Consider the following 19,483-nt stretch of genomic DNA (forward strand, 5'->3'; position numbering starts at 1 on the left):
GCCATTTTTTCCCCTATCTGAAGGAGAAAGCCTTCATTTTTCACTATTTCAGTATCATTTTAACCATAGGTTTCTTCCGTAGACATCCTTTTTCAAGTTGAGGAAGCTTATTACTATTTCCAGTTTGCTAAGAGATTTTCTTTATCATGAATAGTATTGATCTTATTTGTTTTTTTCTGCATATATTGAGATTATTAATTTTTTTAAATAAAGCATTCTCTAATTTCCTTTGTGATTTATTTGTCCTATGGTTGTTTAGAAATGTGGAGTTTATTTCCAAATATTTAGGGATTTCTAGATGTCTTTTTGTTATTTCTAGTTTAATTTTTCCTGTTATAAAATGTGCTTTGCATGATTCTAGTGTTTTAAGTTTATTGAAACTTGTTTTATAGCCCAGAAGTTACCTGTCTGGGTGAATATAACTGTGCACTTGAAAACAAGAAGTATTCTTCATTTGTTGAATGAAATATTCTAGAAATATCAACTTAGTCTAGTTGATAGTTTTGCTCAAATTTTCAATATCCTTTCTAATTTTCCTTTTATACATTCTTATCCATTATAATGAAAAAGGAGTATTAAAATCTCAATCTGCAATTGTGGTTTGTCTGTGTATCTCTTTTTAGTTCTGCAAGTTTTCCCTTTGTGTATGTTGAAGCTGTTATTAGGTGCCTACATTTAGACGTATTCTCTTCTTAATGAATTGAATCCTTGTTAATTATTTCTTTATCTCTAAGTAATTACCCTTTCTCTAAAATCAGCTTTGCCTGATATTAACATAGCCACTTCTGCTATACTGCTTTCCATTCTTTTACTTCTAACCTATGTTTTTGCGTTTGAAGTGCCTTTCCTGTTGACAGCCTGTATTTGGTTGTCACTTTGTTATCATCTGATGGTCTCGGGCTTTCAGCTGGAGCATTTGGACCATTTATTTAATATGTAATGCTATATATTACATAACATCAGATAAATACAAGAGCACTTTGAGACTACAAAAAATTATTCAACAATATGAAAAATAAATATAACTTCTAAAAATGCTAGTCAATGAATGGAAAACTGAGTGGATGGGCTAATGCTGACTCAGTTTTATGTAATGCTAAAAAGAGAATTAGCAGACCAATATATAAAAAAATATGGCACTATGACAGGTTAAAAGACAGGGCAAATTGAGACAGAGAAATCCTCACATATATTTGTTTGGAGTTCCAGAAAAAATCTTGAGGAAAAAGCTATATGCAAAAAGTAGATGTGTGAGAATTTTCCAGAACTGATAAAATACATATATTCTCAGTACAGAAAGTGAAACAAATCTCAAGCAAGACAAATAAAGTGAAACACTCACCTACATTTACCAACATGAAACTACTGAGCACCAAAGACAAGAATACATTTGAAAGGTAGAGAAAAAGGATGGATTACCTACTAAGGAATCATAATTGGATTGACAAGAGACTTTTCAACAACAAAAAAGGAAGCCAGAAAACAATATATAATAGGCTGAGAAAAAAGTGACTATTAATTCAGAAGTGGTAGTCAGTTTGCCTTCCATTTTAAAATGATAAAGACCACTTGTATTTTCAGACAAAACATTTGAGAGAGTTCACCATAACAGACCATAATTAAAGGAACTTCTAAAGTATGTGCTTCAGGTAGAATGAAAATTATCTCAGAAGAAATATCTGGGGTTAAAGAAAAAAAAACATGAAAAACAGAGATGATTTAAACAAAATAAATGACAAAAGTAGCACAACAGATGAATAAGAATAAACATTTTAATTATGTTGGATCAATTAATTATCTGTATTTTTTTAAAAGGGCTTTTTGCCTCCATTAAACACAAAAATAAATCTGGTAGGTTAAAGTGTCTAGTTGAAAAAAATGATACTTGAGAATTTTTAGAAGGAAATATAGTAGGATTTGTTCATGATATTGAATTGATTGATATTGGATTTACACTTGACGTATTTTTCCGTATAAAATTAAAACTATGTGTTTCTCAAAAAGCAGCAAAAATTTGAAAGACAAGCCCCAGACTATAACACAAATAACCAACAAAATATCCAATATATATAAAGTACATGGATTAAAAGCTACATGTATCAACATGCTTGATGATCCACAAACATAATGAGTAGAATAAAGCGAACTGTACAAGTACATACATTTGACACAATTTATGTAAAATTTTAAAGTCATAGAAAGTGAAACTATGTATTTTAAAGAGACTTACTACTGAAATTATTTTCATTGCTCATGAAAATAATAAAACAACAAATTCAACCTGATAACATCTACAGGAAACAGGAATGTCAACAGAGAATGGTAGCCAGAGGTCTACAGATATATTTGTGATGCTTCATATCCTAAGCTGGATGGACTATTAAAAAACATTTATTGTTTAATTTATACTTTTTATATACTTTTGTCTATTGCACAATAAGTATCTTTTATGAAATGTATAGCTGTCATACTATGAAGGTAAAACAGTTCAATAAAAACAGTGATCAAAATAATGAAACTTAAGAAAAGGGAGAAACAACATGTTTAAACACTGCAAATAAAATGATAAATATATCATGATTGCAATGAAGATAGATTCTCAAATTCAATTTTTCAACGCTACTATAAAAGACACACTTAAATCATAATGAAATAAAGATTGAAAGCAAAGTAATGGAAAATATACAAGAAAACCATCAACAGTACCTGCCATGTATGTTTTATATGTACATATTCATCTATATATGGGTTGGCAATAGTAATAGGAGACAAAAGGAGTTGTAAGCTAAAAACACTGGAGAGGGAATGCCTAGGTGGTTCAGTGGTTGAGCGTCTGCCTTAGGTCATGATCCTGGAGTTCCGGGATCGAGTCCCACATCGGGCTTTCCGTGGAGAGCCTGCTTCTCCCTCTGCCTGTGTCTCTCATGAATAAATAAATAAATAAAATATTTTTTAAAAACTGGAGGGAAAAAGGAAGGGCATTTTCTGTTGGTAATCGTAACTATCTACTAAAAAAATAATACAATTATGAGCCATTTATGTATTAACAATACATAATATTACATAATTAACAACATGGCCTCAAAATATTTAAATCAAAAACAGACAGAATGGTAAGAAGTTTTCAAATCCACACTTCCAGTAAAAAGAATTGTTTGATGATTTGAGATTTATTTTACAATTTTATTGAGATATCATGACATCCATCACTGAATAAGTTTAAGACACACAGCATGATGGTTTGATTTATATCTATTGTGAAATGATTAATACATTAGGTTCAGTTAACATCCATCTTCTTATATACATACAATAATAATGAAGAAAAAATTGATTTTTTTCATGGTTTTATTCTCGTAGTTTTCCTTCGTATACCATTTGAACAGATTTGCTATCTATTGTCTTTCAGATTTTAATTGTACTTTATCAATTTTTAAAAATTTCTGTCTTTTTGAGTGTAGTTGACACACAGTGTTATATTAGGTTCAGGTATACAACATAGTAATCTGACAGCTCTACACATTATGCTGTGCTCACCACAAGTGTAGCTGCCATCTGTCACCACACAACATCATGACAGTTCCATAGACTGTATTCCCTGTGCTGCACCCTCCATCCCATGATATATTTATTCTATAACTGGAAACCTGTGTCTCCCACTCCCGTTCACCCACTCTGCCCATTCCCCCCACCATCTCCTCTCTAACAGTTATCAGTGCTCTGTATTTATGGATCTGTTTCTGCTTCTTTAAAATGTGTTTGTCTTTTATGTTCCACATGTAAGTGAAATCATACCATATTTGTTTTTCTCTGTCTGACTTATGTCACTCAGCACAATACCCTCTAGGTCCATCCATGTTACCACAAATGGCAAGACCTCATTCTTTTTTCTGGCCAAATACTTTTTCATGTGTGTACACATTTGAAGGAGCTCCTCCCCCTTCTTTTAGCTCAGCTATGGTTAGTTGTTGTTATAGTTGTTTCCATACTTAAGTGTTTGGAGTGGTAGGTAGTAGTCTATATCTGTCTGGTTTTCCATATTAATGAGATGTCAATAAATTTGAAAACCTATTTAAGATGGATAATTTTGAAGTAAAATATAAACTTTCCCAAATGATCTGTAAAAGGAAAAGTCGTGGGGTGCAAGGGTGAATCAGTGTGTTAAGCCTCCAATTCTTGATTTTGACTCAGGTCATGATCTCAGGGTCATGAGATCGAGCCCCATGTTGGGCTCCTTGCTGGAGTGTGGAGCCTGCTTAAGATTCTCTCTCTCCCTCTGCCCCTTCTCCCTACTTGCATGCATGCACTCTCTCTAATAAAAAAAAGCTTTTGGATTCTGGAGGGATTAGACAGGTAGAAAAATATAAATGTTTTATCTTTGTTAACAAAGGTATGGGTTAGCAAATTGCTGATTTGCTAAGAGAAGTGAGAAAAGGTTTCCTTTTTTAAGTCAGAAAAAATAAAACTATAAAAGAACCAACAATATTTTAAACAAAAAGTCATAAAAATTATAATCATCCTCATCAGGTCATTTAGTTCAGTATAATTACTTGTGTTGATCTTGATCTTTTGGTTTCAGTTTTATGAATTCATCAGCTTTATATTGGAGTACTGTAAATTCTTACTCAATTCGGTGGTATAATGTTAGCTATCAGAAACCTGTACTTTATGATAGAGTCTTTTCTGTGGCTCTCCTGGAACATGAAGCATTAGAGTAAAACCATAACTGTCTATAAGTGACAAAAGACTTAAAAACAGCTGTGGTTAAAGATTTGATGAGAGTTCATTATAATGCAATTAACATGGAAATTTGGTGATTTTTTAAATATCCTTTTTAAAAATCACTAAAATGATAACATTATACTAGTTCATAAGATTTTTAGGAATTTAATATAATTTTTAGAATATTTACATTAATAATATATATATGTTTATATATAACCTAGAGAAAATTTAGTAACACTTTTATTTGATAATGCTTTCTGTGTAATTCAGTATATCAAATAAGCCTAATTAGTTGAAGATCTCACTTTTATAGGGAGAAATATCAAATCTTTTGAAATGGTCCAGGGACCCTCTTGAAAATCTGAAACTTGGGATCCCTGGGTGGCTCAGCGGTTTAGCGCCTGCATTTGGCCCAGGGTGCGATCCTGGAGTCCTGGGATCGAGTCCGGCGTCGGGCTCCCGGCATGGAGCCTGCTTCTCCCTCCTCCTGTGTCTCTGCCTCTCTTTCTATGTCTATCATAAATAAATATTAAAAAAAAAAAGAAAGAAAGAAAATCTGAAACTTATTTTTTTAATAAATTTATTTTTTATTAGTGTTCAATTTACCAACATACAGAATAACCCCCAGTGCCCATCACCCATTCACCCCCATCCCCCGCCCTCCTCCCCTTCCACCACCCCTAGTTCGTTTCCCAGAGTTAGGAGTCTTTATGTTCTGTCTCCCTTTCTGATATTTCCCACACATTTCTTCTCCCTTCCCTTATATTCCCTTTCACTATTATTTATATTCCCCAAATGAATGAGAACATATAATGTTTGTCCTTCTCCGATTGACTTACTTCACTCAGCGTAATACCCTCCAGTTCCATCCACGTTGAAGCAAATGGTGGGTATTTGTCGTTTCTAATGGCTGAGTAATATTCCATTGTATACATAAACCACATCTTCTTTATCCATTCATCTTTCGATGGACACCGAGGCTCCTTCCACAATTTGACTATTGTGGCCATTGCTGCTAGAAACATCGGGGTGCAGGTGTCCCGGCGTTTCACTGCATCTGTATCTTTGGGGTAAATCCCCAGCAGTGCAATTGCTGGGTCGTAGGGCAGGTCTATTTTTAGCTCTTTGAGGAACCTCCACACGGTTTTCCAGAGTGGCTGCACCAGTTCACATTCCCACCAACAGTGTAAGAGGGTTCCCTTTTCGCCGCATCCTCTCCAACATTTGTTGTTTCCTGCCTTGTTAATTTTCGCCATTCTCACTGGTGTGAGGTGGTATCTCATTGTGGTTTTGATTTGTATTTCCCTGATGGCAAGTGATGCAGAGCATTTTCTCATGTGCGTGTTGGCCATGTCTATGTCTTCCTCTGTGAGATTTCTCTTCATGTCTTTTGCCCATTTCATGATTGGATTGTTTGTTTCTTTGGTGTTGAGTTTAATAAGTTCTTTATAGAAACTTATTTTAAGGTCAAAAAGTCTTCATTTAGAATTTGATTTGGGGAAGTTTATCAGAAATTTCACAAAGTTTTCAAATGCTTGATTAAAAAGGATCATATCCTTGTGAAACAATATTTAGTTATTAATTTAACCAAATGACAAAGACTTGAGGCAAATAAAAAGCTATGTAGTTGTAAAAAAAAAAAAAGAATTCACCCTTTTAGTAGAGAAGACTCAATTTTCTTAAGTAATCAAAGACCTGATAAAGATAACATTGATCCCGGGAGATTATTTGGTAAAACACAGAATCTTTGTTTTTTTTCCTTTTTTTTTTTTTTAAGATTTTATTTTATTTATTTGAGAGAACGAGAGCAAGAGAGAGAGAGAGAGAGCACAAGCAAGGTGAAGAGGCAGAGGGAGAGAGAGAAGTAGACTCCCCACTGAGCAAGAAACCTGATGTAGGACTCAATCCCAGGACCCTGAGATGACCTGAGCCAAAGGCAGACACTTAACTAACTGAGCTACCCAGAGGCTCCCAGAATCTTTGTTTTCTAGGGAGATTACTTAAAATAAAAGGTAAAGAAAATCCTTCTATAATCCTATCAGGAACAAATCAATAGTCCCAGAAAACTTTGTCCTTTTAGCAGACAAAAGAAAATTAAATTTTAGTTTCACATAAGTTCATTCTTGATATTAAAGCTTATTTTCCTTTAAAGCAATTAAATAGAGATCTTTTATAAATTAATTTTGAAGGCACCTGAGTGGCTCCAATTATTTGGGTTCCTGCCTTTGGCTCAGGTCATGATCTCTGGGTCGTGGAATCGAGCCCCACATTGGGCTCCCTGCTCAGCGGGGAGTCTGCTTCCCCCTCTCCCTCTGCTCCCCCACTTCATGCACTCTCTCTAGTAAATAATATCTTTAAAAAATTAGTATTAACAGTGTTATCTAGATATAGAAAAATGTTATCTATACATAGTATGGCCGTACACATAACATAAACATACAGACAGACACAAAGACCCTATAGCTCTAATAGTAAAATTTATCCACGAATCTGGTAAAACAAAATGAAACTCTCTTGTTTACAAATAACAGTTAGGTTCAAATTGTGTCTGTGGCAGATGGAACAATTTATGGTTACCTACCTGAAGGGCCAAAAGCTTTGAACTAGTATTTGTGGAGAGGACTTAAGATTTGTGTTTGTCAAGTTTTCTCATGGACAGTGAGGCCTGGATTTGGGATGAGGAAGCTTCCAGAGCCCTCTGGATTTCACAAAGCTCAGATGAGTGTGGGTACTGCTTTAGTTCTCTCTCCCAGGAGGCTTACATTTTAAAGATATGATCAAATTTACATTTTCAAGGGACAGAGAGACAATGTAAGTTTTGGCATATGTTTATTATCAGAAGTCCAGAGTAATTACTGTTTAAAATTTCTCTTTGTCTTAGGGGTCAGGCGACATGGGGCAGTTCCATCTGTTCACTGTCAATCAGCATAACCTCCTCCCCTTTGCTATCCTCATTTTGTCAGTGATTCTACCTCTTATTCTACCTCTGATTCCCCATCAGGATTTGTCAGAGGGTGCAGACCTTACTCTGTGGACCTTGTGCCTTCCTGCTTTGTAAAATGGCACGCTGAAGTCTCCACCTATCCTGCTCTCCTGTGTGTCTGCCAGCCCCAAAGCTAGCAGAGTGGTGGACAGCTGCACATCCTTTGCTAACCTGGGTTCTTGTAACTTTCTAACTCAAGCTTCAGACTCTGGTTAGGCATCAGTGGCCCACACAGCTGCCCACAACACAGGCCAGCCCACAGCAGCAGCCACTCACATCCCTTCTTTGCTGCAGTGCTGTGCAGTTTCTCAAACAGCCAGCATTGTCAGCGTTTCCTCATACTCCTGTGGCAGTTGGTAAACATCTAACATGTGTGCCATCCCTCCCCACAGAGGCTCATGGCTAACCTGGAATGTCTCCTGACAGATGCCTTGTTCCCAAGTCTAATTTCTTTGGTCTCCTGACTGACTGACTCATCAATTGTCAGTTTGTTACCTCAGGAGTTTCCTGGATGAAATTCAAAACCAGCCCTTACACATGGAAGCAGGAAAAGACCAAAGAAAGAGGCAGACCAGTCTAGGTTGGTGGGTGGCAGTTTTAATAAGCAAGGGAACTTACTTGTTTAATAAGCAAGGGAACTTACCCAAGGCTTGTCTTGAATGACTACAGGATGAGTGGATCCCCACATCAACACATAAGAACCTTACAGGTTTCTATAGAGGCCTTAATAGGATTCAGTCCCTATTCATTCTGGATGGTCTCAATGACCCATTGCTCTCTCAAAATGGTATACCTGAAGTGGCTTGTAACATGGGAACAGGAGGCAGAATGTGCATTATGAGGATAAAAACAGAGAGTAACAAATGCCCAGTTCCTTGGGGTTCAGCTGCGGGTCAGACAACAGTCACGTTCTCTCAATGGCCTTCTCCAACAATTCATATTAATACTGTGTTTACTCCTATTAGTATCCAATATGGCCTTCATGATACCAGTCAATTAAACAACAGAGGGGAAAAAAGTTTTAAGAAATAGGAAGAGGAAAAGTTGTTATTGTTGGCAGAGGCTTTAATCATATTTATTATAACAAAAACAAAAATCAGGATTTGATTAGAATTGGAGATTGCAGCACGTTCACCAGATATTAGATCAATGGGCAAAACTCAGTAGTGTTTTTTATGAAAAATATCATAAAGATATTGTATATTTTTTTAACCATGTTACAGTTTTATTTTTAGTTTAAATTATCAATAGTGTAAAAAGGCTCAGACTGGGAGAAATTATTTTCAGATTACATATCTGATAAAGGATTAATATCCAGAATATATAAAGAACTCCTTCAGTTTAAAAACAAAGGATAACCTGATTTAAGAATGGACAAAAGACCTGAATGGACATATCTCAAAAACTATATAAATGGCCAAGAAGCATGTGAAAAATTAAACATAGGGCAGCCTGGGTGGCTCAGTGGTTTAATGCCTTCAGCTCATGCTGTGATCCTGGGGATGTGGAATCAAGTCCCACGTCAGGCTCCCTGCATGGAGCCTGATTCTCCCTCGGCCTCTTTCTCTCTCTCTGTCTCTCATGAATAAATAAATCTTAAAAAAAATAAATGCAAAAACCAAACATATTAAATCAAAACCACAATGAGATATCACTTCACACCCATTAGGATAGCTATTATAAAAAATTTTTTTAAATCAGAAAATAACATGACATGAACATGGAGAAATTGGAACCCTTTGCATTGTTGGTGATAATGTGGAATGATGCAGCCACTGTAGACAACAGTATGACCATTTGTAAGCAAATTGAACATGAACTTATCACCTGACCCAGCAATTCCCCTTCTGAGTATATACACAAAAGAATTAAAGCAAAGACTGTCACAGATATTTGCTCACCCATGTTCATAACAGTACTATTCACAATACCAAGGGATAGAAACAAGTCAACTGTCTACTGCAGAAAAATGGATATTATTCAGCCATAAAAAGAAAGGAAATCTGTCACTACAGCACAGATGAATGAACCTTAAGGACATCATGCTGAGTGAGATAAGCCAGTCACAGAAGGGCAAATATTGTAAGGATCCATTTATATGAGGTACAAGAAAAGGTAAATTGATAGGAACAGAAATTAGAGTAGAGATTACCAGGGCCTGGGGGGAAAAGGAATGGGGAGTTATTGTTTAATGGGTACAGAGTTTCAGTATGAGATTATGGAAGGTTCTAGAGATGGATGGTGGGGATGGTTGCACAAAAACTAAATGTATGTGATGCCATTGAATTGTACACTTAATGGTTTAAAGTGGTAAATCATATGACATTACATATATTTCACCTAATAAAATGAGTTCTTAAAATTATTCCTCACAGTTTTTCAGGACCTTCTAAAAAGCTTCAAATATCCAATGGCATGCCTACTATCACAGAACTATTCCACATCCTACGATATGTACATAGATGGGGTATCCTTCCTGAACATTCTCAGCTAAGCTATCAGTGGCTAGAAGGATAGAGAGGAGAACAGGTAAAAAAATCCCTGATCTTTTCAAAACTAGTAACATTTCCAATAAATAAAATCCTTAAGGAAATGTTTAACCTTATAGATAAAGAAACATTTATTTGAAAATAAAAAATGAAATAGCATAGGGTGCCTGGGTGGCTCAGTGGTTGAGCATCTGCCTTTGGCTCAGAGCATGATCCCAGAGTCCTGAGATAGAGTCCTACATCAGGTTCCCCACAGGAAGCCTGCTTCTCCCTCTCCCTCTGCCTATGTCTCTGCCTCTCTCTGTGTGTCTCTCATGAAAAAATAAATAAAATCTTAAAAAAAAAGAAAATAGCATAAAATTTTCATCTAATATTTTCAAATGGAGAAAACACATCAATTACCAGAATATATCAACATATAAACTCTCACAGAAGCTATTTGATGTATATATTGATTCAGCCTTTCTTGGTGAGCCATCTGGCAATATATGTTAAAAATATCAATATAGGGGCACCTGATGGCTCAGTCAGTTAACTGTCTGCCTTCGGCTCAGGTCATGATCCCAGGGTCCTGGTATCGAGTCCCACGTTGGGCTCCCTGCTCAGCAGGGATTTTGCTTCTCCCTCTGCCTCTCCTCCAACTTGTGCTCTCTCTCACTGTGCTCTCTCTCAAATAAAAAAATGTTTAAAAATCAATGTACTGTGTCCTAGAATCTCTTATTCTAGGAATGAATTCATTATAAGGAAATAGTCACAGAAGTGTACAGATTTGTGCACAAGGAACTTTATTTATAGCAGCATTATTTACAATCATAAAACAGCAATAATCTGAATTCCATCAATAGAATAGCTTCATAAACCATGGTGCAACAATGTTATGTTTCAATGGAAAGACATGAAGACAGACTTAAAAAGCAGAATGAGAAGACAACTCTCTTTTTAACTTTTGATTTGAGTTTAAATTTTAAAATATAGTATTTAAATACTATGTATTTATATAAAGGACCATAATGCATCAACATTTTTTTAAATTGGAGTTCGATTTGCCAACATATAACACCCAGTGCTCAAATGCATCAACACTTAATCATTGTTAACCTATCAGTGTGGTCAAATTCTATAGAATGATAAGTTCTACAAGAAGCCTATATTATTTTCATACAAAGAAAACAAACATTATGAAAGACAAAATAAGCTAGAAGGAAGAACCTAATAATCACCCTTTGTGTTCCTCTGTGACCTGCATGATCTGGACAAAACAAGAGGGTGACAGGAACCAGGGAGAGGAATACATCCTGCCTAAAGTGCACCTGTTTGATGTTTGTTTTAGTAAATTTATCATTTGAAATTATACAGCTTTCTTTCTACTCTGCTCTTCATTAGGACCCATTTACTATTTAGTTTGTAATGTATGCCATATTTGGAGGTAGTTACCTGAATATTCTAAAGTTTTCCTGTTGGAACAATCAGACTTACAAAAAAGTTGGTAGAAGAAAAAAGTGTCAATTTATGCTTCAAATAAATAATCGTTTTGGACAATTGCAGGTACATTCTCTGCTCCTCTTAGAAAGGTAACTCTCACTGAAGTCTGATAAGGTAGCTACTTGCTAATGCATGTGAAAGAAAGATGTTCTAAAAAAAAAAAAAAAAAAAAAAAAGAAAGATGTTCTGTGATGATTTACAAACAATTTTGAAGGTTAAACCTCACTAAGTAACCAGATAAATTTTGGGTCTCTTGTTCACTGTGGAAAAATACTCTTTCCTTGTTAAGGTGAAGATTTGAAGGACATTCCAACCGAGAAGACACATTCTTCACATTCAAAAGTTTCTGTCAAGTTCAAGAATACAAAAAAGAGGTCAGTTAAATTCCACAGACATGCTTAAGTACCTACTAGATCCCAGACACTTAAGCAAGCACAGGATTACCTGTCAATAAACCAGGACTTTTGTGACTTCAGAGTAACACAATCCACTTAAATTTATTTTATTGCAGCTTAGAATAGAGTCCTTGTGTATTTAATATGAGATCATTAGATTTTGATGCCAACTTAAATGGATAATATGAATACATTTGTGCAGGTTCTGTACATAATTGAGAAAGGAATAAAATTGACATGAGTTTATTTCATGAATCTGCCATTTATGAGCTGAGAAATGTTGATCCAGTTACCAATTTATTTTTAGGCTTTGGTTTTCTCATTTATAAAACTAGATAATAATGCAATGTGCTACATGTCTAGAATAGTGCCTGGTACATAGTAAGTGCTCAATAGATTATAGCCACAGAAATTACTATCTCTACAAGTCTGCCATTTTACAAAAATGGACAGGAGAGCCACAGCTGAGGGTTTTCTACATTCCATTAAAAGGTACGAGGCCCTGACACATTCACGTCACATTTTCTTTTAAATGACAACATTTCAATATGGTTTTTACTCTGCCTGTCAACTCTGCCTTCAATTCCACATCCTGCCCAAACCATCACTCTTTCCTGCCTGCCCTGTAGCAAGAGTCTCCCAGTTGGTTTTCCCAGTTCTTCCAGCCCATTCTCAACATGGCAACAATAAATTATTTTAAATTTTTATTAGGCTGTGAGTAGCCATAAAAGAATATTTGTGAAGTATGTGCAAGATATAAGGAATAATACACAATCATCCCTATATACACCACACAATTCTAGAAAAACTTTATAATCTATCTTTGAAGTCCTCTGTGTACCTATCTAGATCTTATGCCATCTCATCATTGGAGGTGACTACTAACCTGGATTTTGTGTTTATCAATATATTTCCAAACAATATATTTTTCACCTTTGCATGTTTTTAAACTTTAGTAGAATCACCATGTTCTTGTATGACTTACATTTTTTTGTTCAGTGTTATGTTCCTATGATTAATTCATCGGATATAAGGATTCTTCATTCATTTCACTGCTGTCTAATAGGCCATTGTATAACTATGTTACAACTTACAACCTGTTGATAGACATATATGTTGTTTTCAATTTTTGTTATTATAACTGCTACCATGATTAATATGCTTGTACATGTCTTCTGGTATTTATATGCAGACATTCAATTTTTTAAAAAACATACACTACAATAAATAAATAATAAATTAGAATGTTTCTTTTTTTAGAGGCGTTTAATGCGCCTCCTTTTAGAGGCGTTTCATGATTTCCCATTACACTAAGAATGGAAGAAAAGAAGCCGTGATAGAGCACGAAAGCCCTACCCATTGCTGCATTCACTACATGGGCTTTGGGGACACAGGCTTTTTGTTGTAGTTCCTCACTAGCCTTGATCCTTTGACCTCATGGTCTTGGCACATGTGTCCTTCTGCTCAAAATGTTCATCATCCACCATTTTGCCAAATCTCACTCAGTCGTCCTGTCACGTGTCCGCAAAGGCTGTCCCTGATTCCCACTGCTCCTCACGGCATGTTTACCTATTCCTTACACACATCATGGCTTAGTAAGCATGTTCTTGTTCTGGAGATAAGGGAGCGTGTCCAGAGTAACTGATACATAGTAGGGATGCAGTAAATACTCACTGAATGAACTATTTATTACACCTGACTAGAAATTTAAATAGAATTGTACATGTGCATTGTACATTAATGATTGCCAATAAGTTTTAGTTCAGTGATACTTTTTTAGGGTTTTCATAATTTAGAATTAATTTTATGATAATGCTAAATCCTGAACTATTTTAAATGCCTTGAAATCAAGCCCAGACCTCTCATTCAATCCCTTCACTGTCAGCCCTGTCTCATAGAATCTCAGGGCCCCACCGACCAGAGTGATCTTGTTGGCCCAGCCTGGACGGACAAGACTCCCCCCAGACTCACATTACCTGGCTTTAGCCAGGTTAAACTAAATCAGCCTCTAGAACTTGGTTGAGAGGAGTACAGTACATTTGCTTCTGTTTTTGTACATGAAATGGAGAATTACCAGATAATCTCCCAAAAGAAGGGTAAACTCTCAATTAATAAATTGATGTAATAAATAAAACAAAAGTGAATCATATGTACTAAATAAATGAAATAAAGGTTAACTGCAAACCTCCTACAGAAGTGGTACTTTAAAAATAGTAGCAGTGCATAATAGTAGCTTGATTTATCATAGAAAACTGTACATTAACCTTAAAACATTTGTGTCAATACCTATTTTAATTTTTAATAATGAAACTTTGATATGATATTGAAATCATTGAACTTTCTTCTAAAATTCTTAATTTTCACAGTGTCTACCCTAGAGCTGAAAATACATGGTATCTGGAGAAGAATCCTGATAAATTAAAAATAATGATTCAAAAGCTCTTCGTATTTGCATTTACATGGGCATTTGGAGGAACTTTAATGCGTGAGGATGAGCATGAAGATGACACAGTACTTTATTCAAGCCATGAGTCTAGTTCGCCTGCCAAAGTGACCTATGATTTTGACAATCTTGTGCATGAATTATTTGAAAGCAATCCACAAGTAGGTAAGTTCTGGGGGGCAGCAGTCATAATTATGTTTACTTTAGAGTATTACTTTGGGGGCATCTGGGCAGCTCAGTTGGTTAAAATTTTTTTAAAAAGAGGAGCACCTGGGTGGGCTCAGTTGGTTAAGTGTCTGACTCTTGATTTTGGCTCAGGTCGTAAGCTCATGTTGTGAGATGGATTCTCTTCCTCTGCCCACCCCCCTAAAAAATTAGTTTGAGACTCTTTATGGTTGGGCTCATATTGAAAGGCTCATCTTTTAAACTGTGAAATTAAAGATAAAAGCACACTCCAGTACCCTTAACTCCAGCAAAAAGAGGCTGAAGTAACTTAGATTACTGGTTCATTCTTGTTTCAAACGAAATTGTAACACAAGTAGGTGGAAGAACAAAGATAAAGCCTTGAAACTATGACCTCAGCCCAGTTGAGCCCATCAGCCCTATAAGCTGGATCTGTGTTATACATATCATCACACACCAGGAACTTATGTATAGTTTGTTTCATTTACTTTCTAAAGACTAAAATTTTTAAAATTATTTTATGAAGTTAGATTTATTATATGTGTTTATATGTTTTATATTTATTATATGTGTTTTTAGTCAGTTCTAACAAATGGAATCCTAATATTCTGAAAGAGTAAGCCTTCCCAATTAGCTGTTACTGATTAAAGGAACTGTGAACAGATGAAGAGATCCTTGGTGCAGGTACCAAAAAGACTCATAATACTGGACATGAATATATTTAGAAGAACTTTGTTAAATAAAGATGAAACCTAAAAAAATTTTACCAAAATTACAAATTCTACTGGTTTATATGATGTGATTCTTGAGGTATCCTTTTGAAGTTATTTGTAATAGCTCTATTTAAGGTATCTTTAATCACAAAGTTGTATGTTATTTCCTATGCAAATTAACTATTTTTTAAAGGCTTTATTTGAGAGAGAGAGAGAGAGAGAGAGAGAGAGAGAACAAGTGGGGTTGTGGGGAAGGAGCCGAGGGAGAAGCAGACTCCCCACTGAGTGAGGAGCCCGAGGCAGGGCTCAATCCCAGCACCTCAAGATCATGACCTGAGCCAAAGGCAGATGCTTAACCAACTGAGCCACCCAGGTGTCCTGGAAATTAACTTTTAATATCAAAGCATTGCATGTTAATTTGTTGTTGAACTTACTGGTTCAACTTGATGTTGCTAACTTTGAAGATAAATAAACTGCCTTGATTTTTCAGGCAGAAAACCCCCAAATTCCGTTATTTCTTCTCCCTGTGAACCTAAAGACAAATCAATAAGTTTTATGTTATGTTAGACTGTTCATCTTAAAATGATGAATAAGAAATTGTGTTTTGTCATCTGAGGTACCATAGGAAAGCTACTTTGGAGCACAGATGTAGGAATGAAAGGAGACGCAGGTGGTAGCAGTCATTAAAAAAAGTACAAAACCATCAGAATGAAAATAAGAGAAGAAAAGAGAGTCCATAAACCTCCCACTTGTAGTCATCCTGCAAACTAAATTGTAAAACACAAAACAATTCAGACAAAACAGTATACCAATAAAATCACCTATCATAATATGAACTCATTCCAGATGAAATTATTATAGCCTAGCAGAGACTTTAATATAAGTGTGTTTAGGGTTCTTTTTTTGGAAAGATAAAGAGATGGATCAATTTTTAAATAAATAAGCATATATGAAGCACACACAAAAAAAAGTAGAAATGAAGACAACATATGGCTATGAGAAAAGACCAAATAGAAATTCTGTAATCATTCAAGTAAAAGTTGGTAGCCTGGATCAACTCTACTCTTGGCACCATCAAAGAAAGAATTTGTAAATTAAAACCTAGGAAAAAATGTTTTTAACTTTTCTTCATATTGACTTTGCCTGTTTCTTATTAAGCTTAATCGTAAAAATTTCATCTGTTCTTTTGCGGGTTTGCATTTGACATTACAAATGGTAATGCTGCAAGGGCTTCCCCATGACGTATGGTCCTGGTTTTGTTGCTGCTAAGCATTTCTGTCTCACTTCTGGAAGGTCTGTTTGGGTCCTTTTCAAATAGGCTGTGTCACTTTTTAGAATTTTTTGTTCTTCATAGGTACTTTCCATCTTGCTTTTATTTAAACATAGTAAACATGGCTGTCTTAGAATATGCATCTGATAATTCTAGTCATTCAAGTCTTGTTAATTGGTGGCTGTTACCTTGTTTCTGCTAGTTACCTTTAACTAATTATTAAATTTGTGAAAATTATCTGTGTGGTTTAGGACAACAGTTCCATTCTATAGACAGTATATCCACTGCAACCATCATAGCTAAAGATTAGATCAGGCAAGAACATCGATGGATATTAAACTTAGGGCAGAATCTGATGAGGACAGGTTAGTCCCTCATCTGACACTGTTTCCTCACAAACTAGTTCTTAGTTGCAAGAGATAAAACAACAGAGAAAGAAAGTAAAGGACGAATGTTCGAATGAACCCTCTTGTTGGATGATGATAGAGCAGAATAATGGCTTTCCTGAGCTTCCCACATCCTATTCCTTGGGACCTGTCAGTATTCTATCTCATAGCACAAGGGAGTTTGAGGGTGTGATTAAGTTAAGGAGCTTGAGATGGGATGATTATCCTGGGTTATCTTACGGGGGCCAATGTAATTACATGAGTCCTTAATGATGAAGAAGGAGGCAGGAGTGTAAGGAGGAAAGCAGAGCTTGAAGTGACACAGTTGTGTGGTTGCTGGCTTTGAAGGTGGAGGAAGAGATCCCAAGCCAAAGACTGATGGTGGCTGCCCTAAGCTGGAAAGGGCAAAGAAAGGGATTCTCCTTGAGAGCCTCCAAAGGAATGCAGTCCTGCCAACACTTTGATTTTAACCCAGTGCCAAACAGATTGGACTTCTGACCTCTAAAACTATAAGAGTAAATCTATGTTGTTTTAAGGCCCCTAAGTTGGTGTAATTTATTACAACAGCAATAGAACACTTACAGAAAGGCTTTATTAGTCTGAATTCATGCTTTCCTTTCTTGATATGCAGAAATAAAATAGATGTGTATATATTTGTTAGTATACATAGATCTGTTTCTCAGTTCTTCACTTGTATCACCCTCCCCTTGGCAGCACAGCCCACTGCCAAAGAGGCCCATTTTTCTTTAGCCCCATATAAAGTAGTGAATTGTGAACTACCTGACTGTAGGTCAGTGAGTGGCTGGGAGGACAGCAGCCAGGGCTCAGAATGGAACATATTAAAGAGACACAAATCCTACTAAACATCTTTAGGACTCCCAACAGGAGGTCTTCCCATGAGCTGCTGGGGACACCTTGCCTGAGGATACCCTGAACTGGCTCATGGGCTCCCCAGCACTGCATTAGCCTCACCCATAAACACCCTTAACTAGGTGCCCTGTGTGCATCCCAGACGGGAACAGAAGTGAGCCTTTACAGATGGCTAGTAGAGAACCAGGCTGACTATAGGATTGAGAGAGACGACACAAACACAGCCCAGCATCACCCTAGGGACAGCAACAAGGAGGCTGTCAGCACCTGGCCTGGCCTGGCCAGATGGAGAGAAGGCATACATGCCTAAACATCACCCAACAGGAGAGAGCAAGAAGTGTGGGACAAGAATACCCATAGAAAAGACTTTAGAATCCTTAACAGTTGAAGGGAGTTATTTCTGTCTCTCCCACAGCCAGTAAAGACTGGAGAAGACTGCCTCTTCAAATGCGGAGACCACAACGAAGGACTTCAAGGAACCCGAAAAACTGAGGAAACATGACAACCAAAGGAGTCCAATATTTCTCTAGTAACTGACCCCAAAGAAACAGAGATTTGTGACTTGCACAATAAAAAAATTCAAAATAGTTTTTTTGAGGAAGCCCAATGAGCTAAAAGACAACAGTGGAAAGCAATTCAATGAAATTAGGAAAACAATACACGAAATGAGAAGTTTAGCAGAGAGACAGGAATCAGAGCAGAACCAAACAGAAGTTATGGAGCTGGCGAATACAGTGAATGGAATAGAACATCAACAGCCAACTGGATCAAGCTGAGGAAAGAGTCTCCAAGACAGAAAACAGGTCATTTGAAATTATCCTCTTACAGGAGAAAAAAGAAAAAAAGAATGAAGAAAGGCTATGAAATATGCAACACCATTTTTAAAAATGTACACATTATGGGAGTCCTAGAAGGAGAAGAGAGGGAGAAAGGAGCAGAAACCTTATTTAAAGAAATAATGGCTGAGAACTTACTGAGTCTGGGAAGGGATTTAGATACCTTCAGAGATTCCCCCCACCCCCAGTAATTTCAATCCAAAAAATGTTCTCGTACACATTATAATAAAAGCTGTCTAAAGAAAGAGAATTTGAACACAGGCAAAGGAAAAAATTGCCCACATACAAGGAACCCCATAAGGCTCAGCAAATTTCTCAGCACAAATCTTGGAGGCCAGGAGAGAGTGGGATGATCTATTCAGGGTACTGAAAGAAAAAACTGCCAACCAGGAATACTTCACCCTGCAAAGTTGTCCTTGAGAAATGAAGGAGAGGAGTACCTCAGTGCCTTGGTTGGTAAAGTGTCTGCCTTCTGCTCAGGTCATGATTTCAGGGTCCTGGGACTGAAGGCTGCATTGGGCTCCCTCTCCCTCTGCTCTTCTCCCTGCTTGTACTCTCTCTCATGAGCTTGTTCTCTTCTCTCTCTCTCTCAAATAAATAAAATCTTTAAAAAAAAAGAAGAAGAAGAAATGGAGAGAAAGACTTTCCCAAACAAATAAGCTGAGGAAGTTCATCACCACTAGAAATGCTAAAAGGAGTTCTTCAAAC

The 19,483-nt window shown here is 36.3% G+C and overlaps 1 protein-coding gene across 17 annotated transcripts in view; it reads left to right on the forward strand.

Annotated features, from left to right (window-relative positions):
• Positions 1-19,483, forward strand: part of DNAH14 (dynein axonemal heavy chain 14) — a 334,169-nt gene that overhangs the window by 188,681 nt on the left and 126,005 nt on the right. For all 17 annotated transcript variants that reach the window (XR_012032771.1, XM_072830144.1, XM_072830141.1 and 14 more), the window contains 2 exons: positions 11,969-12,053; positions 14,441-14,682. Coding sequence is in view for 16 of the 17 variants with exons in the window: in XM_072830144.1 (XP_072686245.1) it covers positions 11,969-12,053; positions 14,441-14,682 (327 nt within the window). In the remaining variant the exon portion in view is untranslated. The remainder of the gene's footprint in view (positions 1-11,968; positions 12,054-14,440; positions 14,683-19,483) is intronic.

Source organism: Canis lupus, chromosome 6 (genome assembly GCF_048164855.1).
Source record: "Canis lupus baileyi chromosome 6, mCanLup2.hap1, whole genome shotgun sequence".
NCBI classification, from domain to species: Eukaryota; Metazoa; Chordata; class Mammalia; order Carnivora; family Canidae; genus Canis; species Canis lupus.